A 27,764-nucleotide genomic window follows, 5' to 3' on the forward strand; every position below is an offset into this window, starting at 1 on the left:
TGCAATTTATAGATACATTTTATTGATCAACAGACAACAAATCACAAGCAGAGAAATTGGAGTATTTTAATTTGTAATTGCAGTCAAGTACACTGTACAGAACAAGTAAGTAAATAACAAATCTAAACAAGTAAATGGCCTGTAAAGGTTGGAGCTCCCATAACTCTATTAGGGAGTCTTTCAGTAGCACTGCTGTTCAATGAAACTTACACTACTTTCTGATTATCATGTACTTTTCAGCAAAAAAGTGAAGCAGAGGAGGGCAGCCGGTGCAAGAAAGTGAAACTTACTTTAATCAGAAGAGAACTGTACTTCTAAAATATTCAAAAATCAGAATACAAATACTAAATGGGAAAACGGGTCCACAGTAATTCTTGGATATAGAAGCAAGTCACAATTCTGGTTACAGTGTAAAGAATGTGCTCTGTACTTGAACCCACACAGAAAGGAGAATTGTCTCAATCAATTTTTAAAATTACCGTGGATAATCTGGCCGTACCCTTCATGCTGCAAATCTCTTCAAATTATTGTGCAATTATTGGTAAAGAAGCAAATGATAGTTCAATTGCTTAAAACAGGGGTGAATTTGCTGTCAATCACTGAACAAAACCCCCTTAATGCATATCCTGCTGTCTTCTAGACTAGATTACATGAAAATCAGATATGCCAACTGTATTAAAGGATTTTTGTCTAGACCACACTATTTAGATTTAATGACACAGAGACATTCTAATCCTCTTGAAGTCAAACTCCTACAATGAATCATGTGGTGTAAAGCTGGATGTCACTTCCAATCCTAGTGTAATAACAATAGAGCTTAGAACATACTGCTCTGAACAAGTAAGGAAACATCATGCAATTAAATGCTTTTTTTTCCTTTTGTCGAATTTTCCAAATATTAAACATTTACAAAACAGTGCAGTGCAACAGCAACTGGAAAATTCTTTCAGCGGGTTAGAGAATTATCGAGGACAGGGACCTTTATTTTTCTTCACACCACTGATTCTCTTTACGAACCTGTTTTTAAAGAAAAGAGTAACATGGTGAAAAACAGTGCACCTAAAGAAATGAAATCCTGAGTTCTGCACCACAAATGGCTGTGGAAGTTCAATCATTGGCTGTGTTCAAGGCAGAGATCAACAAATTTCTCATGACAAAGGAATATGAGGAAATCACAAGAAATGGTGTTGAGCGAGAATTGATTTAGAATGGCAACAGCAGACTCCAGGGCTACTCCTGCTCTATAGTCCTATGACTTCTGCTTATATTTAAACCAGCTAAATAAATGAGGCAATTTACATGCAGACAGAATAAAAAGCAATACAGCTACTCCCTGTTTTAGTTTGGCTCTTTGTTTTAGGACAAACAATTTGTTCATTTCAAAACCAGAAAATCTAAACCTGGCTTTCTGCAATTGAAATTAAAATAAAAAGTAAGAGTTGTTGTTATTACCTGGGCTTCTTCTTCCTCAGTAAAGTCATTTTTGATGTTGAAAGTCTTACGAATTTCTTCTGGAGTTTTACCTTTGATCATATTTGCTACTGTTTTGCACGTCACATCAAGCAGACCTTTAATATCCAAATAATTTGCAGCCTAAATAACAAAAAAAACTGATATCTCAATTGCATATTTTCACTCCATCATCAAGATTCCAAAAAGGGTTGTAGCAAAAAAGTAAAGTATTTTAAAACAGAATAGCAGGTATTGATTTCTGTACATTAACAGTGAGGATAGTGTTCCTTTAAAGGAACTTAATGTCCATAGTTGATAATGGGACAGAATTTTATACATTTGGTCCTTTTAAAAAAATTGGGCTGTAGATCTCCATGACTCTGAGGCCAACTGCAGAGTCTCAGTAAACACCATCTGCTCTACCATTTTTCTTGCTAAACTCTTAATCTTCCTAATATTTTCAGGAATTAATTTTCTGCATGCTACCCAAATAACTTGGCAAAAAGATACTAAAGGCCAAAAAAAAACTTAATTTTCCACTTCATTTGAAACAGTTTGACTTGTTACAGTCACTAAAATGTTTCATCTCTTCCAATGACGTCAGGTTTCTCTTTTTGCGTGTGTGGACTTTGCGCAATCCAGAGGTGATATTTCAACCATTCCCAACAAGAAAGGATCTTGGTTAATGTAGAACTGCAATGAAAGAAGGCTTCAGAGAAAGAGTGGGAAAATAGAGGGAGGTAAAGAACAAGAAGAAATTGGGGAATTGGGAGACTGAGATTTCAGCAAGTACGAGGAGGAATGAAATCAGTGCAAAAGGAGTGATGTTGTCATTACTGCACAAAGACAATGGCTTATTGTGCTGATGCTTACCTGGAGAAAGCTAGAACTCATTCAAGAGAGAAACAAGCAGTCATAATAATACACAAAGGCAATGGGGGCAAAAGAAGAGGTGGAGAGGCATAGCAGTGTGTTTATCAAAGTTAATGTGTGAAGCTAATGTCATGTCAACGGATAATATTGTTGAAAGGTAGCATGTAGAGAAAGGAGCCAAAGATAGATCGATTTGGGAGGTGTGGAACTCTGCACGTAGTAAAACAGGTGAGAAGAGAAACTACTGTTAGGTTGTCATACCTACTATCAGATTAAAAAATACCAAACAAGAGCAGCCTTACAGAGTGAGACCACAGAGAAATACTGTATTTGGAATGGTTTATTGTATTGAAATCTGTCAAGGTCAGAGTACAAGGAAAGATAACAAATGATTAGGGAAACAAGCCTGTTTGTTCTTAAACAAAACGTAAGTGCTGGAGAAACTCAGCAGGTTTGGCAGCAGCGACAGAGACACAGAATGAGCATTTTCAACACTAACTCTGTTTTTCTCTCTCCGGATACTGCTAGACCAGTTGGGTTTCTCCACTACTTCGTTTTTTTTGTTTCAGACCTCCAGCTTCCACATTTCTCGGTTTTTACTTGGAATGGGCTATTTCAATCCAATAGCAGTGAGGGAATCTGTGTGGTCAGAACAAAGTTCAACGCTGCTATAGAATGAGTTACTCGCGACCAAATAAAAGTAGACTGTAAAAATTGGTGCTTAGTTGCTTTAAAATCTCTGGAAATATTCTGCTCCACAACCAGGTGAAATTAGAAATTCACATTCAAACATATATCCCACTTATGGTACACCAACATACAACCCTTTTGGAAATCTGAATTGCTTAATAATGGTTCAAAAAAAGTCAGGAATAAATTTTAAGCTCAGTTTTAGCACAGGAAATTTAGAATTTTACATTTTATAACGATCATGGGCCGGAAGGTTCTGGCATCATGATGAATGGTGATCACGACAGCAAGTTATTGATCATGTTCTCTATCATAGATAAGAGGCCAAGAGAAATCAAACAGGCAGTTGACTGCAGTAAATGAGGGGTTCATCCTGGACCAGCTAAATATACAAGTCAAACTGCCACACAAGCAGACTGGAAGAGAAAAAAATTTACAGTATTCATTAATATACTTTTAAAAAAAATACTCACCAGAATTAGCTCAAATAGGGTTCCCTGATCTACTTTGAGGAACTCCTGATCCCATACTGGAATATCATCTGTTCTCTTTTCTTTGTTCTCATCATCTTCAGGAGGAGGAGGATCATCCTTATGGTGAGTGCACCACTGAATCACCTAGACACAACAGATGGATAGGTGAAAGATGAATGAGTGAAAGTATAGATGAACAAAAAGGAATAATAGCTTGATTACAATACCAAAGTTACACTCTGCCATATAGAACAGTGCACTTTAGCTCATAGGTTTTGGCAAGATAAAAAAGTAACTTTCCGATGAATTTTGTTAGGAATATTAGTTCCAGGAATTGAATACTTTCCATTTTGTTTATTGTTTCAATCACATAAATCACAGGTAAACTCCCTTTAATCTGCTTAACCTCAATCTCAAAAAAAGAATATCCTGAGATGTGAATGTGAATTTTACTTTACTACTTACTGCTACTTTGTCACAAGGTTTTGAATTGTAAGAACTTGGCCGATATTTCCCTACCCAAGTAACTTATGCTGCAGATAAAGGGGAAACAGTAGTTGTACTGGATTTAGATTTCCAAATCACATTGGATAAGGCCACATCAAAAGGTTATTGAGGGAAAAAAAATCTAGGGGTAGGAATAGTGGATAAAACAGTGGCATGGATAGAAGATTGCTTCCTGTTAGCCAGCCAGAGGGTAGAAATAATGGAGCCTTTTTCATGCTAGCAGGGTGTCACAGGTGATGTGCCACACAGGTGGTTTGGGGCCTCAATCAGCAATCCCCCTTTTTGGTTTTGCTTCTGTGTGAACTTCAGAGGTCTGTGTGCTTTCAAAATGAGAAGTCAATGCTGCAATCTCTGTCAGTACACTGATTGCCGTGCAAGGAACATTACATCGGCAGCGCACACAGTTTTGAGGGAATGGTAGACTCAATTCCTTACAATTTACATGAAGGATTGGGATGAAGGGCTGATGGTCTGATTGACAAATTTGCCAATGACACAAAGATAGACAGGAAAGTATGTTGCGAAGAGGATGCAAATACCTACAAGGGATATAGGTAGGTTTAGTGAGTAGGCAAAGATTTGGCAAATGGAGCACTAAGAAGGAAAGTGTGAAATTGTCCATTCTAGCAGAAGGAATTTAAAAAAGCATATTATCCTAATGGTAAGAGGTTGCAGAGCTCTAAGAAAAAGAGATCTAGATGTTCTAGTGTATGAATCACATAACATTAGCATTAGGTTACAGCAAGTCAGAAAAGCCAATAGTGTGCTGTATTTTGTTGAGAGGTGGATTGAATATAAGGCTGGGAAAGTTTTGCTTCGGTCTTCAGAATGAGACCACACCTGCAGCCTTGTGAACAGTTATGGTTATCGTACTTACAGAAAGATGGTAATGCTTTGGAAGCAATTGCAGAAGGGCTTGGAGACTAATATCTAAAATGAACAGCCTGTCTTGTGAGGAACAGAGAGAAAGACTAGGTCATTAGTTTAGAACAGTCAGAGGTGACTTAACAGAAACATGCACATCCTGAGCAGACTTGACCGGGTGGATGTCGAAAGGATGCCTCCTCTTGTGGGAGAATCAAAAAGTAGGATCAGTTTTAAAAAAATAAAAGGGTCACCCATTTAAGATGGAGATGAAGAATCCTTTTTTCTTTGAGTTAGGAGCCTTCAAGAATCTCTTCCTCAAAAGGCAGCAGATGCAAAATCTTTTAATATTTTTAAAAAGGTAAAGTTACATAATTTTGATTACTAAGTCGATCAAAGGTTATCAGGAACAGACAGGATTGTCAAATTGAGATTAAAATCAGATCAGCTATGATCTTATTGAAGGGTGGAGCAGGGTCAAAGGACAAAGTGACCTATTCTTGTTCATTGTTTGCACGCCCGTAACCCATTTCACACAGCCCTTTCAACTCCGAGAACTAAGTTTTTACTCCATTGGCCAGGGCTGAATTAAAATTCTGATAGTAGAAACTAAAGAACAACTTTTGACCCACTACATCCATAACGATCTTGTAAAATCCATACCAACTACTAATGCACAAAAAATGCTGCAGATGCAGGAAACGTAAATAAAAGCAGAAAATTCCAAAAAACGCTAAGAAAGCTAATTAATATTACTGGTGCAAAAGTTGACAGTTCGGGTTCTTGATCTTTCAGAGAAAAGTAGGAGATGTAATATATTTAAGTACGTGAAAGGAAAGGTACAAAAAACAAAAAAAGGTGGAAAGGTTAGTGACAGGGTAGAAGACAAGATTAAGGAACAAAAGATTTGATGATGAACTGTACCGCTAATGGAAAAGGCAATGAGACAAGTTAAGAATCAAAGGATCTGCCTCGAGGAGGCAGAATGATGACCAGCCAATGTCCAAAAGCAAGATAAAGGAAAAAACAAAGGAGGTTGGTCCTAAATCAGCAAAGGTGTCATAGCCTGAAATTGTTGAACTCAACATTCCGTTTGGGGGTCACATGGTATCAGGATGAGCTGGCAAGCTGGATACAGAACTGGCTGAGTGGTAGGAGACAGAAGGTGGCAGTGGAAGGATGCTTTTTGAAATGGAGAATTGTGACTAGTGGTGTTCCAGAGAGATCAATGCTGGGTCCTCTGCTGTTCATGGTCTACCTAAACGATTTGGAGGAAAACGTAGCTTGTCTCTTTTGTACATTTGTGGGCGATACAAAGATTGGTGGAACTGTGGATAGTGAAGAGGACTGTCAGAGGATACAGCAGGAAATAGATCAGATAAAGGCATGGGCAGAAAAATGGCAGAGAGTATTTAATCTGGACAAGTGTGAAGAGGTGCATTTTGGAAAGTCAAGTACAGGTGGGAGTTATACAGTGAATAACAGAGCCCTTAAGAGTATTGATAATGCAAAGGGATCCAGGCGTACAGGTCCACAGATCACTGAAGGTGGCAGAGCAGGTAGATAAGGTAGTAATAAAGACTTATGGTATGTTTGCCTTCATTGAAAGGGGCATTGAGTAGAAAGATGGACAAGTTATGATTCAGCTTCATGCAACTTTAGTTAGGCCACATTTGCAATATTGTGTACAGTTCTGGTCACCACACCACCAAAAGGATGTGGGCTGTTTGGAGAGGGTACAGAAAAGATTAACAAGGATGTTGCCTGGCATGGGGGATTTTAGCTGAAGGTTGGATAAACTGGGTTTGTTTTCACTGGAATGCAGGAGGTTGAGGGGCAACCTAATAGAAGTTTATAAAATTGCAAATGGCGTGGATAGAGGCTTTTTCCCAGGGTGGTGGGGTCAATTACTAGGGGACACAGATGTATGAGGCAAGTTTTTCACACAAAGGCTGAAATGCCAGATAAGGTGGAAACAGACACAATTGCAGTGTTCAAGAAGGACTTGGTTGAATACATAAATCGGAAGGGAAAAGAGGGATATGGATTCTTTAAGTGAAGGCAGATTTTGTATGGAAGGGCATGATGTGGCTGCACAGGCTTGGAGGGCCAAAGATTCTATTCCTGTTAGGTATTGTTCTTTGGGTTTAAATTGTGCAATCGAAAGTCAGGATATCTTTGTGTTGAGCGTCATCGAATAGAGTAATACATCAACACCAGAGGTAAGATTGCGAGAACGATGGAGAATTAAAACTACAGGAGACCGGAAGCACAGTCATGCTTGCATACTGCATGGTGGTGTTCTACAGAGACCCAATCCAGATTTGTTCTTCCCAACGTAAAGGAGGCCACATTGTAAGCAGTATACTAGATTTAAAGCACCACATGTACATCACAGTTTCAGCTGGAAAACTTATTTGGGACCATGGACAGTGAATAAAGAGAAAGTTAAAAATCAAATGTTGTATTTCCTGCTGGTACACAGAAAAGTGCTGTCCAAGAGAAACAGGATGCTCAGTACGACTGAGAATGCTGAAAAGGGAGGTAAACCTGTGTTTGCCATGGAATCAGGCTAGAAGAGGCAGAAATGACAGAAGATGGTCTGTTGTACACGGAGGCATGTGGAGTGGATGAAGAAGATAGGAGGAACCCCATCACAGTTCTGGGAAGAAGAACTGAAGGAAGAAATGGAATGGGCATATCTGAAGACTGTATCAACCATGATAGCAGGGGAACCCTCACTCAGGAGAAAAAAAATTAGATGGAAGACTGTCATTAGAATGTTTTTAAATTTTAAAAAATAACATTTTGTTTAAAACAATAGTTTCAATTCTTTTCATGTGGAGGTAATCTCATGCAAATCCAAGGTTTCACACAAATATTGACAAATCATAAGAGAGTTCATTTTCCAAAGAGAGAATCAACAGTGCAAAGGAAATCAGTGTAGAAAATAATAGAGAACATTTATGAAAATACAGCAGGAAATAATAGGCTAGTGACCAAAGGTAAAAACAACAAAAAAAGGCAAAGTTCTCAAGACAACACTTGAAGAAAGATATTTTGCACAACAGATGAATTAAAATTGGTGACATCGTGAACTCTGGGAAAAGCTTGCATTAAGAAGTATCTCATCCTTAAGAGGTGTGAAGTGCTTCACATTCAATTATTATTTGGTTAAAAATCACACAACACCAGGTTATAGTCCAACGAATTTAATTGGAAGCACACTAGCTTTCCAAGCGACGCTCCTTCATCAGGTGATAGTGGAGGGCATGATCGTAACACAGAATTTATAGCAAAAATTTGCAGTGTGATGTAACTGAAATTACACATTAAAAATTGATTGTCTGTTAAGCCTTTCATCTGTTAGAATACAGTGTAAAGAAGTGAAACTATCATTGTATTCTAACAGATGAAAGGCTTAACAGACAATCAATTTTTCAATGTATAATTTCAGTTACATCACACTGCAAATTTTTGCTATAAATTCTGTGTTACGATCGTGCCCTCCACTATCACCTGATGAAGGAGCGTTGCTCCGAAAGCTAGAGTGCTTCCAAGTAAACCTGTTGGACTATAATCTGCTGTTGTGTGATTTTTAACTTTGTACACCCCAGACCAACTCCGGCATCTCCAAATCATAATTATTATTTAAGTATGGTCACAGTTGATATGGTAATAAATTTGCAAGCTAACACATACATAGCAAATTCTTCCTCAAACAGCAAACATACAGTTTATTCAGATTTAGTGATGTTGGTAGGCTAAGGAATGTTAACCAGTAAAACAGAAAAATTACTGGTCTGAACAGTCATGCCATCTCTTATCTAGGTTTAAAATCTTATCCAAATTGTAATCACAATGAAAATGTAGTGTTCCTTCTATACTAGATTAAAATAGCTAGAGTGACACTTCAATTCTCAACCCTCTAACTTAACAGTAAGAATGTTAACAACTGAATCAATTTTACAAAACACCTTCATGAAGAATTCTCTCCACATAGTCTCTGACCTACTCTTGACATGATATGATGTAGGAGCAGAAATTGGCCATTCAGCCCATCAAGTTTGCTCTGCCATTCAATGACATCATGGCTGCTCTGATAATCCTCAACTCCACTTTACTGCCTTATCTCCATAACTCTTGCTGATTAAAGATCTGTCTGAGTCTTGAACAATTTAAAATATCCAAGTCTTCATAGTCCTCTGGGGTACAGAATTCCAGAAATTCAGTATCCTCAGAGAAATAAAAATCCTCACCTGTGTGAAATGGGTGTCCCCTTTACTCCAAACACATCGTCCAGTCCTAGATTTTCCCACAAGAGAGAAACAATATCACTGCATCTATACTATCAAGACCCTACGAGTCTTACATGTTTCAAGAAGGTCTCCTCTCATTCTTTTGAATGCATTTAGTTCAAGCCCAAACTACTCAGCCTTTTCTCACAAGAAAATCCCTCTATATCTAGAATCACCCTAATGAATCTTCTCTACACTGTCTTTAATGCCAGTAAATCCTCCTTTGGAGAAGGGGATCAAAACTGTTCAGTATTTAATGTCTGGTCTGATTAGTATCTTCTATAGTTTTAGCAGGACTCCATATTTTCATACTCCATTCCCTTTGAAATAAAGGCCAACAGTCCATTTGCCTCCCCATTGAACTGCTGAGCCTAAATTATTTACTCATTTAAATAATATTTAGCTCTTCTAATCTTTCTGCCAGATTACATAACCTCATATTTTCCCACATTATATCCTCTCTGTTAAGTCTTCAACTTCTCATTCAATCTGTCTATATTCCTCTGTCAAACATGTCCGCCTTCCTCTATTTTTGTGCCATCTGCACAAACTATTACACACTTTGTGACCATTCATTCACTTTCCTCATGCAAGTCATTGATACATATTGTAAATAATTGTTTCCCCAGCACTGATCCCTATGAGATTCCACTAGTTAAAGGTTGCCATCCTTAAAATGCCCCCTTATTCTATTTCTGTCTTCTATTAATTAGCCAATCCTCTATCAACGCTAATGTACCACCTCCAATACCATGAACTCTTCTCTTATGTGCTGTACCTTTTCAAACCCCTTTGGAATCCCAAACATATTACATCTACTGGTTCCCCTTGTCTGTAGTGTTTGCTACCTCTTCAGAAAACGCAATAAATTCTTCTTCATGAAGCTACGCAGACTCTGCACCATTAAATAATGTATTTATAACTGCTCTTCAATTACCCTTTATAATAGAATTATTTTCCCAATGACAGATGTTAAGCTTAATTGGCTGATATCTAAGATTTTCTTTTGTCTCCCTCCCTGTTTTGTTTAAAGGTGTTATTTGGTACCTTTCCAACCTTCTGGGACTTTTCCAGAATCTAAGGATTCTTGGAAGATTACGACCAGCACCTGCACTCTCCCTGGAGCTCTTCCTTTAAAACCCTAGGGTAAAACCCATCAGGCCTAGGAGACTTTGTAGCTTTTAGCTACATTAGATTGCCTAGTACATTTTTTTCCCCTCTAGTGAATGTTATTGAGTTCATTTCTCCACACTACCATCATTGAAATGCCATTAGTGTCCTTTATTGTGAAGATAGATGCAAAGTATTTATTTAACTCCTCTGCTACTTCCTTATCTCCTATTTCCACATCTCTTTCTTTAAAAGGTAAGAATGTTCACTGCGGCCTCTCTCATTTAAATGAGCTCTCACAGTCTATTTTGCCATCATAGCTTATTTTGTCCCCTTTTCTTGGTCATTTTTCAAAGGCATTTAAAAATTTCCTAAGCCTTTGCTTTACCATTAATTGCTGCAACATTATAGGCATTTTCTTTCAATTTGATACCATTGTCAAGTTTCCCAGTTAACCGTGGTTGACTGATACCTTTTCTAGAATCCTTCTCTCTCATTGGGTTACTTCTGTGCTGACAGTCATGAACTAGTTTCTCAAATATCTGACACATTGTTCCTTAACTGTTTTTTCCACTCAACTCCGTTCTCAGTCCAACTCCGTTCTCAGTCTGCTCTCATCCTTATATAATTACTTTATATAAGTTTGGCACAGTCATTCCCAACCCAAGTTTCTCACTGAATGCTAACTTCAACTATATCATGATGACTGGTCCCTAGTGTATCTTTTACTCAGAGATCAAGCATTCAATCTGCCTCAACACAAATTACATATTCAGGTTTTTCTCACTCACTTAAGTAGTATTGATTGGAGAATTTAATACATGTTCTTACCTTTTTGAGAATTGCAGCATTGACATTTGGAAGTGGAACAGGATCATCATCACCTTCATCATCCATTCCCAAATCTGTGCAGAATAAAACATAGTAAACTAATCATCTGTCATTATTCACCAGGATTCCCTCACTTCACACATAGAAAGCATGTTTTCCGTATTAAGTGCTTCCTTTCTCCCGTCCCATCTGTGTACTAAAATATGGGTAAATGTTGATTCCCATTAACTCTATTCAGGTCTTCTGCATAACAATGCATCTAAGACCTGTCACCAAAGAAAGAGGAGGACAACAAGATTTTAAAAAAAGCCAAAATCCAGAAAGTGTGTTCTATCTTAGTAAAGTAACAAACAGCAAAGGTAAAAGTATATGTTTAGAACAAACAGTCACTCAAGGTGTGCCAATTAGGAGAGGTTGAAACAAGGGTCTGATTTGCCTGTCTTATTATCCAGTTTAGGGCAAGAACTGAAAGAAAGACAACATATGTGTCTTTAAAAAAAAAAAGACCTGAAATCTAAATAATTAGAAAGCAAATGGACAAGGTTATTTTACGCATTCATTAAATATTCACAATTTTGGTATTGTTTTAGGTCATTTTATTTGTGATGAGAAACTCAATAAGAAAAATATCAATAACTACTTTAAATGGTTATCTATCAGCAGATAGCCTTTACTGAACCTAAAAGGCATAAATTAGTAATCGTAAATCAAAGTTCATTCAAATGTTGCACTTTATTAAAAAAAGAAGCTTGAGGTCCTTGAAGGATAATTAATTAGTAAACAAGATTATTTCCAAAGAGAAAAATGCTGACCCTCCAACATGGTCTTGATTGTCACAGACTGCTTTGCTATCTCCACATCAACTTCAAATATTTCTCCATCAGAGCTCTGGAGTTTAATTGATGGCATCTGAAAATAAAAACAGGAAATTTCACAGTGCTAAAAATCACAGTACCAGTTGTTGAATTCTGTCCCATCACAAAACCCATTCAAAACCATAATGCACACAATTTAACAGAGGTGCTTTACCAGCACCATATTAATAAGCTAAATTATCAACTCTGAATTTGAGTTGGAGAAAATGAGGACTGCAGATACTAGAGATCAGAGTCGGGAGTGTGGTGCTGGAAAAGCACAGCAGGTCAGGCAGCATCCGAGGAGCAGGAAAAATCAACGTTTCGGGCATAAACCTTTTATCACACTCGACTTTGCTTGCTAACAGCATTTGGTTTAAAGCAACACTTCTAAATCTCAATATAATAGTTTCAACTTCCATTCCAGAGAACTGAACACACAATTTAGGTTTTTAAGCAACATATTGATGGATTGTTGCATTGACGAGGATACCACCTTTCAGACAAGAAACTCCAGGAGATGCTTTTTGAGAGTTCTGACCCAAGAGCACCTCCAAATCCTAGCCAAACTTTAATCCTAACCAATACACCTAGAAGATGATCTGATCATTATCAATGCATTGATAAATAAATGTGAGGGAAAGGATATTTTAAAAGATGAGAGGAAGCAAAGTGGGATGCGGTGTTAGTTGTTTAGATATTTTTAAAAATCAACCTGTCCATGATAACACACCTTTGAAGCAGGAAGGACATGAATCCGGGTCTCCTCCCCCAGTGGGACAATACCACTGCACCATAAGAGCCCCTGATGTTAAATGTAAGTGGTAGGAATTAACTAGTAATTTAAGTTTCCTTCAATAAACAGGAACAAATTGAAAGTGTGGTTGTTGGGCCAAGAAATACATGTTTACAACACATGTCTGTTAGTAAAGTTTATAAAAATATTGCTTCCAGTTCCATCCTTCACCACCTGACTTTCTGGAATAGAACACAAACTCACATGAAGCATACATATTTGGACTGAATAACCTGTACAGCGTTGAAACATTCTATGTAATTCCATAAATTAAAAATAAGTTAACCCTAATCCAACCAGATGGATAAAAGTGACATGGATACAAAGTTCCAACAGTCAATCCATTATTTTTATGTTCAAAACTACCAAGTGGAACTTTACTCCATATTCTTTTAAATTATGGAGTTAATATTTACCATAAAATTTACAAGAACATAGCTATTTTGCTCGGTGTTTTTAATTCTTATTGAAAATAGGCTATGGGTGAAATGTTAAACTAGCACACTAGGTTGGACGATCAGCAGGGGATTCAGGGAGAGAGAAACCGGAGGAAAACGAAATGCCAGATAAAATTGGGGAAGAGATTAAGAACCAAAACCACTTGGGAAACAACACACAAAACAGAAATATTAAAGCAATGTTAAAAATCATTAATAAAATTTCTAAAGATAAATTAACCAGTCATGCAGAAACATATACATATTACAAAATTAAAGAAAAGAGGGGACCTGGAGGCAACAATCAGTAATAAGAAGGCAGATGTAACAGATCACGACTATAGAAAAGGACAGGTCTGAAAAATGCAGATTATATCATGAGAAAAGACTGGGAGGAAAGGGGTGGGATTGCAGGCACACTAATTAGATAACAACGGCATTAGAAAACAGACTCTTTGACTAAAATGGTAGTAACAGAATTTATCTACGATGAGAGAGAAGTTAACAGATCCATCATGCAAATAGGAATACACAGCAAATTGCCAAATAGTGAGGTGGTGATAGAGCAGGGCATTTATATCCAAATATGGTAAATAAGTGTATCAGAGCATTGCCTGATGTATGGTTGCAACTACCCCAAATAAAGTTCCACGAGACAACATCATCAATTTTTTAATAGGTTTTTAACTATGTTTGCAGGATTTCTTTGCAAATGTAAAGCAGATGGATCACAACATGCCTACAGATGGCAAATGGGCCAGAACAAATGACAGAAAGCAGCATTGGGAAGCATTTAGATTGTAGACAGAGGGTGGTGGTAGTGAGATATTAAAGAGTTAATTTGCTCTGCTGACCTGCAGGAAATTAGACGTCCCAAGGCTAGGGTGGGATGTCTCTGTCTTACAGGTAGAATGTAAGAAATTTACATTCTCATCCCTAGCCATTCAGAGCCATTTGCATGGCCATTTCCTAGTTATTCAGAATAGAAGAATTACATTATCATCCCGTATTCAGAAATCAGTAACAACATTGCAGTTGCAATTCTGACCACACCCTATATTTAAAAAGAAGATTCACAACAGATTTGGTCATTAAGGGATGTTACATTGTTTCTGGAGATGAGCAGGTAACTGCATTGCGTCTTAAGTGCCATGTGACCGTAGGGGTGATGGCTGGGGGAATTGTCTTGTGGGCATTACTGATTATGATATGAGACTTTGCATAAAGGAAGAACTGGTTCCTTTGTTCAGACAGACCTCTCGACACGGTTCCGCAAGCATGGCAAACAGTGTTGAGGATCCTCCAAAAGCTTGTGCTTGCTCAATAAAATTTTAGCTGTTCGCAGAAGTTGGCACATTGCAGTTGCATCAAGTGTTAAGAATCTCAGGAGGAAAGAATTTAACATTTGGTGGCAGCGGTGGGATTGCAACATACATGGAGCTTTTAGGTGGACTGAATAAGTGATCATCTGAGTGCCGGTTGCATGTGATGGATGGGCCCACGAGATAAGATTTACCTTGATCTTTGTCCTTAACTTACCACTCAGTCGACCCCTTGTCCCCTGGGAATCTGTGGTGACGGAATCTCTGAGGTAACTTATTATGCACTTGCACGCCAAGAGTTCGCTTTCAGAATCATGTTACTGGAAAGGAGGTTAAAGTCCCCGGAATTTGGAGGGTAAAGTCTCTGGGGAAAGGAGGTTCAAGTCCCCGTGGGAAAAGGAGGTTAGAGTCTCCAGAGGATAGTGCAAAAAAAAAATAATTATTGTGTCTGTCTCAACTACCCTGCTTTAGACCTCTTGTTAAGAAGGGAGATAGCCACATGAATCCTGAAGTGGGTGTGGAGACTAAAGATACTAGACTAGTATATGGAAACAAAGGGGAAGTTCATTCTTAAAACAAAAAAAAGGGACAAATATTGAATAAGTCAGAGTTCGGGATCCCGTTGCAACGGTTATGCCGGGATGACCCCTAAAAATGAGGAAAAGTTCAGGCGCTTATCAGGATGCTTAAATAAAAAGTTGGAAAATTAAATTTGGCTGCTAGGAGGAACTTGGGACATTGCCTCCTCCACCTTCAACATTTATCAATCTGAAACGAGATACAGGGACTAAATGGAAAACTTTAATATCCACATTGAGAAAGACTGCTGAGGAAATTACAAACAAATCAAAACAGACTAGCTAGGAGAACAATGTATTTCAAAGCGGGATTACAGTGTGAGATAATGAGGGAAACCCCAAGTCTTGGAAGGTGCTGAAGAGTCAGTGTGAGGAATATGATATAAGTAAAGGAAAACAGGAAAAACCGAGAAAGGATAGGTAAAATAAGGAATCAGGGTTGAAATGCCAAGCGGGAATAAAATGGAGGTACCTCCTGACAAGTATGGTCTGTCAATAACATTTCAAAATAATGATACCAACGTGACCAGCTATCGTCACAATGCGGATTTCTGACCACCCCAGGGACACCTATTCAGAATTCATTATACGTCCAAAATCTTCTCAAAGCCATCCTCCTCCCCAACCCATTGACCATAATCAAATGTGCTGCCATCTGTGAACTGACAGGCACACTAAATCGATCACCTGCTTTAAAAACAAGCATACCAGATATTGTCACTTTGCAGCGTTTGCAGGAGGACGGCCCTCACTCAAAAACAAATATGGAAGATGCATAGGTGTTCATACTCTCAGTCAAAAGGCCTCTGGATCATTCCAGTTGGCCAAGTGTGTACACCTAATGCTTTGTTGCCAATGCTAATAATACCCGGAATATTGAATTTTATTCTGTTTTTATTGTCATTTTAAACTTCAGTTCATAAACGTCAATTTAAATTGCAGCTGTTTAGAAAATATTCCCATTTTCTAAATATACACAACACTACTAGTTATTAGAACTTGATTAAAAAACTTGAAATTTGAGTTTTGATGTCATGTTCAATATAAAACATTTATTTCTATCAATGATTTCCAACATTTTAGAATTAGAGATCGTTGTTTGAGAGATGACAAGAACTTAACTTGTATAGTGCTTACTGTAACTTCAGACAGGATACAATGCAGTCAGTCCAGCAATGGGCTATCGGTTCCATTTGAAAGATTCTCAGCTGCCAGTACTGTTTAAAGATTGACTAGCAGATACAGCAAAAAAAAAACTTAAGGAAAAATCTACATGTGAATACTGCTGGTAAAGCCTTGCTTCAATGATCAGGAAAGGAGAAGACTTGAAATCAAACATTATGGGGAGTTGCTTGGACTGCGGCACAATATGGTCCGTTGCGAGGGTTTTCTCTTTAAGTGTAATTTCATTAAGAGGTTGTGAAAAAAGTAATGAGAAATGCTGAAATTAAGGTTGAACTAATACTTGGGTCGAAAAAGGAAGTTTCAATATAAATTATGAAAGTGTTTGATATTTAAATATTTTGGTTTGTTAAAATACTGGTTCAGAAAATATTGAAGTAACTGTTTTGCCTTATTTGAATTAGGATCTCGATTCAGTGTGTTTTATGGGCTGTGAGATAGGGCAGATATGTTTTTACATTAACATTATACAACATTCAATCCTTTTGTGTACAGCATGGAAACAGACCCTTCAGTCCAACCCATCCATGCCGACCACATATCCCAACCCAATCTAGTCCCACCTGCCAGCACCCGGCACATAATCCCTCCAAACCCCTCCTATTCATATACCCATCCAACTGCCTCTTAAATGTTGCAATTATACCAACCTCCACCACTTCCTCTGGCAGCTCATTCCATACACGCACCACCCTCTGCGTGAAAAGGTTGCTCCTCAGGTCTCTTTTATATCTTTCCCCTCTCACCCTAAACCTATGCCTCTAGTTCTGGGCTCCCTGACCCCAGGGAAAATACTTTGCCTATTTACCCTGTCCATGCCCCTCATAATTTTGTAATCCTCCATATGGTCACCCCTCAGCCTCCGACGTTCCAGGGAAAACAGCCCCAGCCTTTTCAGCTTCTCCCTATAGCTCAAGTCCTCCAACCCTGGCAACATTCTTGGAAATCTTTTCTGAACCTTTTCAAGTTTCACAACATCTTTTCAATAGGAAGGAGACCAGAATTGCATGCAATATTCCAACAGTGGCCTAACCAACGTCCTGTACAGCCGCAACATGACCTCCCAACTCCTGTACTCAATACTCTGACCAATAAAGGAAAGCATATCAAACGCCTTCTTCACTATCCTATCTACCTGCGACTCCACTTTCAAGGAGCAACGAACCTTCACCCCAAGGTCTCTTTGTTCAGTAACGCTCCCTAGAACCTTTCTATTAAGTGTATAAGTCCTGCTCAGATTTGCTTTCCCAAAATGCAGCAACTCTCATTTATCTGAATTAAACTCTATCTGCCACTTCTCAGCCCATTGGCCCATCTGGTCCGGATCCTGAGGTAACCCTCTTCGTTATCCACTACACCTCCAATTTTGGTGTCATCTGTAAACTTACTAACTGTACCTCTTATACTGGCATTCAAATCATTTATGTAAATGACAAAAAGTTGAGGACCCAGCACCATCCTTGTGGCACTCCACTGGTCACAGGCCTCCAGTCTGAAAAACAATCCTCCACCACCATCCTCTGTCTTCTACCTTTCAGCCAGTTCTGTATCCAAATGGCTAATTGTCCCTGTATTCCATGAGATCTAACCTTGCTAATCAGTCTCCATGTAACCTTAAAAACAAAGAAGAATAAACAAAGAAAATTTACACCCCAGGGATGGGCCCTTCAGCCCTCCAAGCCTGAGCTGATCCAAATCTACTGTCTAAACCTGTCGCCCAATTCCTAAGCATCTGTATCCCTCTGCTCCCCTCCTACTCATGCATCTGTCCAGACGCATCTTAAATGAATCTACTGTGCCTGCCTCTGCTGGCAACGCATTCCAAGCACCTACCATCCTGTGTAAACTACTTGCCGCGTGTATCCCCCTTAAACTTTTCACCTCTCACCTTGAAAGCGTGACCTCTCGTTATTGAATCCTTCACACAGAAAAAAAGCTCATCTCTATCAACCCTGCCTATACCATTCATGATTTTATGGACCTCAATCAGGTTCCCTCCCCACCCCCCCACCCAACAATCTCCTTTTTTTCTAATTAAAACAATCCTAACCTACTCAACGTCTCTTCACAGCTAGCACCTTCCATACCAGGCAACATCCTCGTAAACCTTCTCGGCACCCTCTCCAAAGCGTCCACATCCTTTTGGTAATGTGGCAACTAAAACCGTACACAATATTCTAAATGCTGCCAAACCAATGTCTTTAAGTGTATAAGTGTACAATTTTAACATGACCTGCCAGCTCTTATACTCAATATCCCGTCTGATGAAGGCAAGCATACCATCTGCTTTCTTGACAACTCTACCCACTGGTACATTTACCATCAGGATACATTGGACCTGAACTCCCAGATCTCTCTGCTCATCAATTTTTCCCAAGGCTCTTCCATTTACTATATAATTCACTCTAGAATTAACTTCCCAAAATGCATCACCTCACTTTTGCCTGGATTGAACTCCATCTGCCACTTCTCCGCCCAACTCTTTAGTCTATCTATATTCTTTGACAGTCCCCTATGCTTTTTGCAATGCCACCAATCTTAATGTCATCTGCAAACTTGCTGATCATACCTACAGTGCCCTCTTCCAGATCATTTATGTATATCACAAACAGTGACCCCAGCACTGATCCCTGTGGAACACCACTGGTCACCTTTCTCCATTTCGAGAAACTCCCTTCAACTACTACTCTCCGTCTCCTGTTGCTCAACCAGTTCTTTATCCACCTAGCTAGAACACCCTGCACACCATGTGACTTCACTTTCTCCATTAGTTTTCCATGGGGAACCTTATCAAACGTCTTACTTAAGTCTATGTATATAACATCTACAGCCCTTCCTCCATCCATCGACTTGGTCACTTCCTCAAAGAACTCCATTAAGTTGGTAAGGCACGATCTCCCCACACAAAACCATGTTGCCTATCACTGGTATGCCCATTCTTTTCCAAATATAAATAGACTTTATCCCTCAGTACCTTCTCCAGCAACTTTCCCACCACTGACGTCAGGCTCACTGATTTGTAATTACCTGGAATATCCCTACTACCCTTCTTATACAGGGGGACAACATGAGCAACCCTCCAGTCCTCCAACACCTCATCTGTGTTTAAGGATGCTACAAAGATATGTCAGGACCCCAGCTATTTCCTCTCTCGCCTATCTCAGCAACTTGGGATAGATCCCATCCGCTCCTGGGTATTTGTCCACCTTAATAACCTCTAGCCTACCCAACATACATTCCTATGTATGTCAACGTGATCCAGAGTAATCAAACTTCTATCTCTAATCTCAACATTCATCATGTCCCTCTCCTCAGTGAACAGTGATGCAATCATTCAGAATCTCACCCATTCTCTCAGGTTTGACACACAGCCTTCCTTTCTTATCCTTTAGTGGACCCATCCTTTCTCTAGTTACTCACTTGCTTCTTGGGATTCTCCCTTAATTCTGTTCGCTAAAGCTATTTCATGACCCCTTTTAACTCGCTTGATTCCTCGTTTAAAACTGGTCGTACTCTCCCGATATTCCTCCAGGGCCCATTCTGTTCTTAGCTGCCTGGGACCTTATGTACGCTTCCCTTTTCCTCTTGGCTAGTCGTACAATTTCTCCTGTCATCCACAGTTCACAAATCTTGCTTTTCCTATCCTTTGCTTTCAACGGGACATGCCTATCCTGCACTATCTTTGAAAGCCTCCCAAATATCAAACGTGGACTTGCCTTCAAATAGATGTGCCCAATCCACATTTCCCAGCTCCTGCCTAATTTTGATATATTTGGCCTTGGCCCAGTTTAGTACTCTTCCCTTAGGACCACTCATCTTTGTCTATGAGTATTCTAAATCTTACAGAATTGTGGTCACTGTTCCCAAAGAAATCCCCCACTGCAACTTCTACCACCTGGCCTTGCTCCTTCCCCAACACTAGGTCCTATATGGCCCCTTCCCTTGTCGGACTATTAGCATACTGCTCTAGAAAACTCTCCTGGAGCTTCTCACAAATTCTGCCCCATCCAGACTTCTGATACTAAATATACCCCAGTCAATGTTGGGACAATTAAAATCTCCTATCACCGCTACCTTGTTGCCTCTACATCTTTCCATAATTTGTTTACCTATTTGTTCTTCTATCTCACCCTCACTATTGGGAGGCCTGTAATATAGCCCCCACAATGTAACTGCATCCTTCTTATTTCTCAGCTCCACCCATAATGCCTCACTACTCAAGCCCCCCATAGTGTCCTCCTTTAGCACAGCCGTGATACCATCCCTGACCAACAATGCAATCCCTTCCCTGCTTTTACCACCCTCCTTGTCCGAAGTGTTTATATCCTGGAACATTTAGTTGCCATATAGGCCCTTCCTTCAATCAAGTCTCTGTGATTGCAATAACATCATACTCCCAGGCACCAATCCCAAGTTCTAAAACAAATTGATTGAAGACCTTGAGCCCCTGATTTGTCTGAAATTCTACAATTCCTGTTTCAAAAAACAACTGTGTCAGTGGTCATGCTTTAGCCAGATGAAAGTATTGTATTAAAATATCTCTGCTGTTCTTTTTTTAAATGCAGAGTGCTCACAAAAAGAAAAGTGCATTTTAATGTTGATGTTTTGTTAAGATTTAAAGAATATTAGAACTTGAGGCTGAGCCATTTAAGTTCGGTCAATTATTATTAAGACTTCATTGGCCCCTTGCATATTGCAAATTCAAAGAATGTTTATCTCTACCAAAGTTGTACAGTTATTGGTCTGTAACCACTGTAATTCTGACTGCTTTATTTGGGAAGTTAAATTTAAAATGTCAGTTTGTCAGCAACCACACATTCCAATTAAAAACACTGATCATAAAACTTAAAAAAAAAATTAGGACCATTTTTGTCATTAATGTGAGACCTTAGAACTATATCTGAAGTTAAATTTAATATGTACATATGTGGCAGTGGGTTATTGTTTGCTTTAACAGAGAAATTATAGAGTTTTCATTTGGAGAACATATTTTGATATGTTCTGCATTTGTTTCGCATGAATATTTGTGATTTAAATCTGAACTGAAACTGCCTCTTCAATGGCTATGCACAAGAAGCATTGTTGTTTTCTTGCTATTCCAGATTTTTGAAATACTTTTCCTGACAGCTTTCACATTAGCCAAGTATTAATTTGTTAAAGGAAAATAATTTTTGAATAACCTGAATGGGGTCTCCCAAGGGTTTGATTTTAGGACCACTGATTGTTGTTTATAAATTATTGAATTGTTTAGACAGTATAATTTAAAAGTCTACCGATTATATAAAACTTGATAATGTCATAAATAGTGACCAGAGTAACAGATTTTAACACGACTGAGAATGTTGAAATAGGCAGACACAGCTGGAACTGACAACCGGAAGCGGCAGGTACAAATCACTAAAATGCCGGAGGAAACATCACAGAAGCACTTCACAGGAGGCTCCCAAGCACTGAGGATGACACCTAGACAGGGGACGAAACGTCTGCAACACAAATTCCCAGCTCGGCGAACAGAACCACAACAACGAGCACCGGAGCTACAAATCTTCTCCCAAACTTTGAATAGGCAGATACAATTTAGTATAGTGAAATGTGTGACTGTCTTCATACTGATAACCACCTTGACAAGGAAGGGGAATGAAAGAGGAAATGCAAATATACTTTCAGCAGCTAACATAGTCTCTAAAGTTTCTCCGTTCACAGGTAAAACATGCCTTCAGACCGCCGCCCACCCCTCCACAATCTCATCCAACAGACTCAATCAGCTCCCCAGACATGAGCACGGAAATTGAAGAAGCTAACAACAGCAAAGAGCAGGCCCAAACGCTTTTTGTCAGAGGCTTCCCCTGGATATTAAACCACGTGAGCTTTACCTTCTCTTTCGATCATTTAAGGGATATGAAGGTTCACTGATCAAGCGAACATCAAAACAGCCAGTTGGCTGTTACATTTGACAGCAGAGCGGAAGCAGAAGCAGCAAAGAATGCTGCATTCACCTACCCTGCAGTTGCAGCTGCCGCACTTCATGCTCAGATGCGCTGGTATCATCCATCTAAAGCATCTCCACAAGGATGGAAGTCTCATCAGTTTTGTTGAGTATTTAACTGCCCTTATCCAAGAATTCAGATTTCTCCATGGAGTGGTGTGCAAGGACAGATTGGATTTTGTTTTCAGGTTGGAGTTTACTGAAGGAGATTTTAAAATAACTCGCTCATTTCCACTCAACTTGGAGAGGGTGGAGTGGTCACTAAGGACTGTGGATTTAAGAGCTGATGAACACTTTCCACATGGGAGGATGCTAGTAATTTTGTTGTTATAATCATTATATGTTGTGTGTCAATAACTTGCTTAAGTATTGGCTATAATATGAATAAGCCGGTAGTGCCATCTAGGTGGTTATCATGAAATGATAAAAAGGAGGGAATGAAACATTAAAGGGTTAATCTGCTCTGCTGACCTGCAGGAATTTGGATGCTCCGAGACTAGGGTGGGATGTCTCTGTGTTACAGGTAGAATGTAAGGAATTTACATTCCCGTCCCTTGCCATTCAGAGCCATTTGCATGGCCATTTCCTAGTTATTCAGAATAAAAGAATTACATTATCATCTCGTATTCAGAAATCAATAACAACATTGCAGTTGCAATTGTGACCACACCCTGTAGTTTAAAAAAAAATTCACAACAGATTTGGCCATTAAGGATTGATTCACATTACATTGTTTCCAGAGATGAGCAGGTCACTGCATTGTGTCTCGAGTGGCATGTGACTGTGTGGGGATGGCTGGGGGTTGTCTTGTGGGCATTACAGATGTGCATAAAAGAAGAACTGGTTCCTTTGTTCAGACAGACCTCTCGACACGGCTCCACAAGCATGGCGAAGAGTGTTGAGGGTTCCTCCAAAAGCTTGTGCTTGCTCAATAAAATTTTGGCTGTTCACAGAAGTCAGCGCATTGCAGTTGCATCAAGTGTATAAGAATCTCAAGAAAAAGAATCTAACAGTAGTGGGTTGTTATCCGGACTGGAGGCCTATGATCAGTTCTGAGTCTGTTGTTGCTCGTCATTTATATCAATGATTTGGATGAAAATATAGGAGGTATGGTTAGTAAGGTTGCAGATGACACCAAAATTGGTGGTATGGTGGACTGTGAAGGTGGTTATCAATGAGATCTTGATCATGGAGGCCAATGAGTCAAGAAATGGCAGACGGAGTTCAATTTAGATAAATGAGAGAGGTTGCATTTTGGCAAGGTAACCAGGGAAAGACATTTCCAGTTAATTGTAGGGCCTGGGAAGTGTTATTGAACAGAGGGAACCGGGGTGCAGGTTCATAATTCCTTAAAAGTGGTATCACAGGTGGACAAGGTGCATTTGGCATACTTGCATCCACTGGTCAGAGCACTGAGTATAGGAGTTGAAACATCATGTTGCAGCTGTACAAGACATCGGTGAAGCCACTTTTAGAACACTACATACAATTTTGGTCACCCTGCAATAGAAAGGATATTGTTAAGCTAGGGAGGGTACAGGAGATGTTGCAAGGACTGGTTGGTTTCAGTTACAAGAAGAGGCTGGATAGACTTGGAATTTATTCCCTGGAGCATCAGAGGCTGAGGGGTGACTTTATAGAGGTTCAGATAAAGTGAACAGTCAAAGTACATTCTCCAGGTGTAGTCAAGTCCAAAACTAGAGATCGTAGCTTTGAGGTGAGAGGGAAAAGGGAGCGGAGGGGCAATTTTTTCATACAGAGGGTCGTGCCTGTATGGTCTGAGCTGCCAGAGGAAGTGATAGAGGCAGGTAGAATTACAACATTTAAAAGACATTTGGACCGGTAAATGAATAGGAAGGATAGGAATAGAGGGACATGGGCTAAACACAGGCGATAGGACTAGCTCAGTTGGGCCAAAGGGTTTGTTTCTGTGCTGGAGGACTCTAACTCTAGTGATCATTCTCATATAAACATATCATTATTAAAGGAATGAAGCGAAATAATATAGTGGAACAAGTAGATCTTAAATGGGTAGGAACACAGGCAAGTAAATGAAAAATTTCCAACAAAGAAATAGAAATTCAATGAAATGATTGATGGAATCTGGAAAAATATATCCCACTCCAAAGTAAGAACAAACTCACTAGGAATAAAACACATGGACTGATTTCAATCTTTTCCCTTAAATATTAGTATACACCAACTACATTGCGTATTTTTTAAATGAAACATTCTCAACTTAATTAGACACCTTCAAAACTGCATATTTTTAATAGCTTTTTGGTCAATACTGTCACTAAACCATTTCCCTTTTCCAATCAATCCTTGATGTCAGGAGTATAAAGTTCTTAACTATGTCCTTTGAGACATCTATGTTACAGCCATTACATCATCACCACATGTGGCAACAGCTCCCTTCTAACCAGGAAGATGAACATCTCCCCTCCTACATCATTTCCCCACACACTACTTCCCAAATACATTAATACATAGAACAAAAACAAAGTGCTGGTGAAACTCAGCAGGTCTGGCAGCATCTGTGAAGAGAAAGACAGATTTAACACTTTGAGTCCAGTGACCCTTTGTCCAATAATGTCAGACCTGCTGAGTCCACAGTTCTTTGTTTTGTTTTACATGCATGGCCCTAGAGTTAATTCAGAGATTACTACATTTCATTATAGCTTATTTGTCTCTATAGTTACCCAAGGAATTTAATATAGGAACATGATACTAATAGATATCATTTTTTGATCACTCCTAAAATAGAAAGATGAGAAATGAGAAATTGATCAAGCCTAGAAAATAAAAACGCCTGGACAGACAGCATGGTCACAAGTTGACACATTCAGGAAAGGATAGTAGAAATGCCAGTAAGTATATCTGAACAAAAATCATTAGAAAAGGGATTCATGTCAGAGAGGAGTTACAGATTCATACAGAACAGAAAAGGTTCTTCAACACAGTCTACATTGACATAACTACCACTAAAAGTGCGCTAATCCCAATTTCCTACACTTGTCCCATTTCGTTGAGTGTTATGTTTTAAAATGCTCACCCAAATATTTTTTAAAGGTTGTAGAGTTTCCAGTCTCCACTACCTTCCCAGGCAATGCATTCCAGATTCCCAACATCGGCTGAGTGAAAAAGTTTTTTTTCCCCCCAAATCTCCTGCCCTTTACCCTAAACTATACCTCCTTGTGACTGATCCTTCAGCCAAAGAGAACATCTGTTCTCTAGTAAAGTAGCTGCCTGTGGTGTAAAATTATGTCCCAATACATGTGTGAATCATAATGTAACACATGTATTGGACCAAGCAGTGGAATGTGGTGAAACAGTTAAAACTTATGTCCCAATACATGTGTGAATCTAACCGGAATGGAGGTGTTGCTTAGTCCCGTGTGAATCTTATTACACACCTCCCCGTGTGAATCTTCTTATCTGTATGTAACCAGAATGGAATGTGTTTTTTAGCCTTGCTCTGCTGTTCACATGAATGTTTATATCTGGAAAAGAGTATATCAGCTGGAAAAGTCTCCAGTTCGGTGAGTCTGCTCCGGGGTTACGTTTAACCGCCGAGCGTGGGTAGTTGGCAACCGCTCTACGAGAACTGACGGCTCCCAGTTCCGGTAACATGTAGAGTGAGTATAAGCCAGACCCGTTGTAAGTATGAGACCCTGTTGTGGCGACGCTGCGGGGAATAAAATGCTCATATTCTAGCAGACTCGCCTCTTGGTCGTTTGTTCTGTGTCAGACTACTCTCCTACGAACCTGACCTTGAGAATTTTTTAAAACACTGCCCCCTTAACATTCCTAAGTTCTACCCACAAAGCCTCATTGAGGACCCTACCAAGATATCACCTCTCTTTACTGCAGTAACTGACTCCTTAAGTAATTGTGCTATTAATGACTTGCAGACAGCTAATGGCATTCCTATACTGTATTAAAAAGGCAGACAGAACAAACCTAGGGAATATTAACATCAGTGATAAAGGTGGAAGTGTCCTTCTGAAAAGTGATAGAAAAATAGCTAGAAATAGACTTGAAAAGGGAATATTATATAAAACTACCATTGTTGAATTCACAGAGATAAAGTAAAAATAGATAAGATTAACATAGTAAAAAAAAAGTATATGAACTTTCTAAAACGGCTTTCATAAGGGTATCACTGAGCAGATTCATGATTAGTGTCAGAAAACGTGCAGTCAATAATCAAAGCCGTGGTATGGATAGCAATAGCAAGCTGTCTGTAAAACACAAAAGGAGTTGAAGGTAGCTAGACTGGTGAAAGGTGTGAACGGATGATCCTGAAAAATCATCACTGTTGTTCAACATTCACAATTCAGAAATCTGATGTGCAATTTCAAAATTTGCAATGACCCATTAATATTGAAAGCTTATAAAAACACAGAAAGCCATCAATAAAGAAAATGAATGACAATTATGCACTCAAAGGAACTTCAATATTGGCTGATGAAGGGTGGTACATTTTGGTAAGAATATTAAAGGCCAGAAAAAAAACTTGAAAGTAAGTGCCTAAATAAGGCAGAGCAGCAGATGCTTCTGGGGCTATAGATATACAAATCAGAGCATTTATTTTAAAGAATGAAAACGTACACTTGCTAAATCTGCATAGAATTTTGGTTAGACCACACGGAGTATTATAAACAATTCATCAATCCATTACAGAAAGGATAAAGAGGCGATGGAGACCCATGGATTAAAATATGTGGAGTGATACCAGAAATGAAATGTCATTAGCGAGTTTTGAGAAGATGTGTAACTCAGGCTGATGTTCTGGATGTAGGTTTGCCCTTTGAGCTGGAAGGTTCCATGAAATGTCATTTCTTCTAAAGACTGAAACAGCTGTGGGTCTTTTCCCCAGAGAAAACAGAAAATGGCCCAGACATCGTTGAAGAGGTTGACCGTTAATGGCTAGAGCTGGACAAGGTGCAGTGTGAACAAAACAAAAACAGGGGACCACAAGGTGTTCTTGTTGTGAACTCAGCGCGAAGTTGGAAAACCACAACCACTTTAAAACAACGAGAAGGCCGACCTCACCCTTTACCGGTGTACACAAGCCACTCCCGGTCTTCACAACACTCTCCTGGCGCAGTTCCGACCGCCCTACAGGGGAGGCCCTACCACTGCCACTGCTCTGCCCCAGGGGCTCGCGCACACTCACCGTGAGAGGCCGCCTCCAGCTCCAGGGGCTCGCGCACACTCACCGTGAGAGGCCGCCTCCAGCTCCAGGGGCTCGCGCAAACTCACCGTGAGAGTCCGCCTCCAGCTCCAGGCGCAGGGGCTCGCGCACACTCACAGAGAGAGGCCGCCTCCAGCTCCAGGGGCTCGCGCACACTCAGTGAGAGGCCGCCTCCAGCTCCAGGGGCTCGCGCACACTCACCGTGAGAGGCCGCCTCCAGCTCCAGGGGCTCGCGCACACTCAGTGAGAGGCCGCCTCCAGCTCCAGGGGCTCGCGCGCACTCACCGTGAGAGGCCGCCTCCAGCTCCAGG

The 27,764-nt window shown here is 39.6% G+C and overlaps 1 protein-coding gene across 7 annotated transcripts; it reads right to left on the reverse strand.

Moving 5' to 3' along the window:
• On the reverse strand, positions 1-27,764 carry LOC122556585 (S-phase kinase-associated protein 1). Of its 7 annotated transcripts, none has more exons than XM_087995272.1 (7): positions 27,523-27,609; positions 27,436-27,477; positions 11,911-12,007; positions 11,099-11,172; positions 3,489-3,632; positions 1,453-1,593; positions 1-1,017 (listed from the first exon to the last, which is right to left on the reverse strand). In XM_087995272.1, the coding sequence occupies exons 3-7, from the start codon at positions 12,005-12,007 to the stop codon at positions 982-984; spliced, it is 492 nt and encodes a 163-aa protein (XP_087851398.1). In that variant the 5' UTR covers positions 27,436-27,477; positions 27,523-27,609; the 3' UTR covers positions 1-981. The 7 variants fall into 7 exon arrangements, with proteins under 7 accessions (XP_087851398.1, XP_043559375.1, XP_043559376.1 ...); XM_043703440.2 differs by lacking the exon at positions 27,523-27,609 and adding an exon at positions 22,725-22,839 and having other exon boundaries at positions 27,436-27,452; XM_043703441.2 differs by lacking the exons at positions 27,436-27,477; positions 27,523-27,609 and adding exons at positions 22,725-22,839; positions 27,312-27,327.

Source organism: Chiloscyllium plagiosum, unplaced genomic scaffold (assembly GCF_037043375.1).
Source record: "Chiloscyllium plagiosum isolate Xiang-an unplaced genomic scaffold, Cpla_swu_hap1 HiC_scaffold_16, whole genome shotgun sequence".
Lineage (NCBI taxonomy): Eukaryota > Metazoa > Chordata > Chondrichthyes > Orectolobiformes > Hemiscylliidae > Chiloscyllium > Chiloscyllium plagiosum.

Bases quoted from the DNA above. Each gene is read 5' to 3' on its own strand.
- LOC122556585 (XM_043703440.2), bottom strand. From the start codon at position 22,814: ATGGCAAGGGACGGGAATGTAAATTCCTTACATTCTACCTGTAACACA. The intron at 12,008-22,724 runs GTCAGCAGAGCA...TTTTATTTTCAG, and splicing joins GAGCATCCAAATTCCTGCAG to ATGCCATCAATTAAACTCCA. The intron at 11,173-11,910 runs GTCAGCATTTTT...TATTCTGCACAG, and splicing joins AATCAAGACCATGTTGGAGG to ATTTGGGAATGGATGATGAA.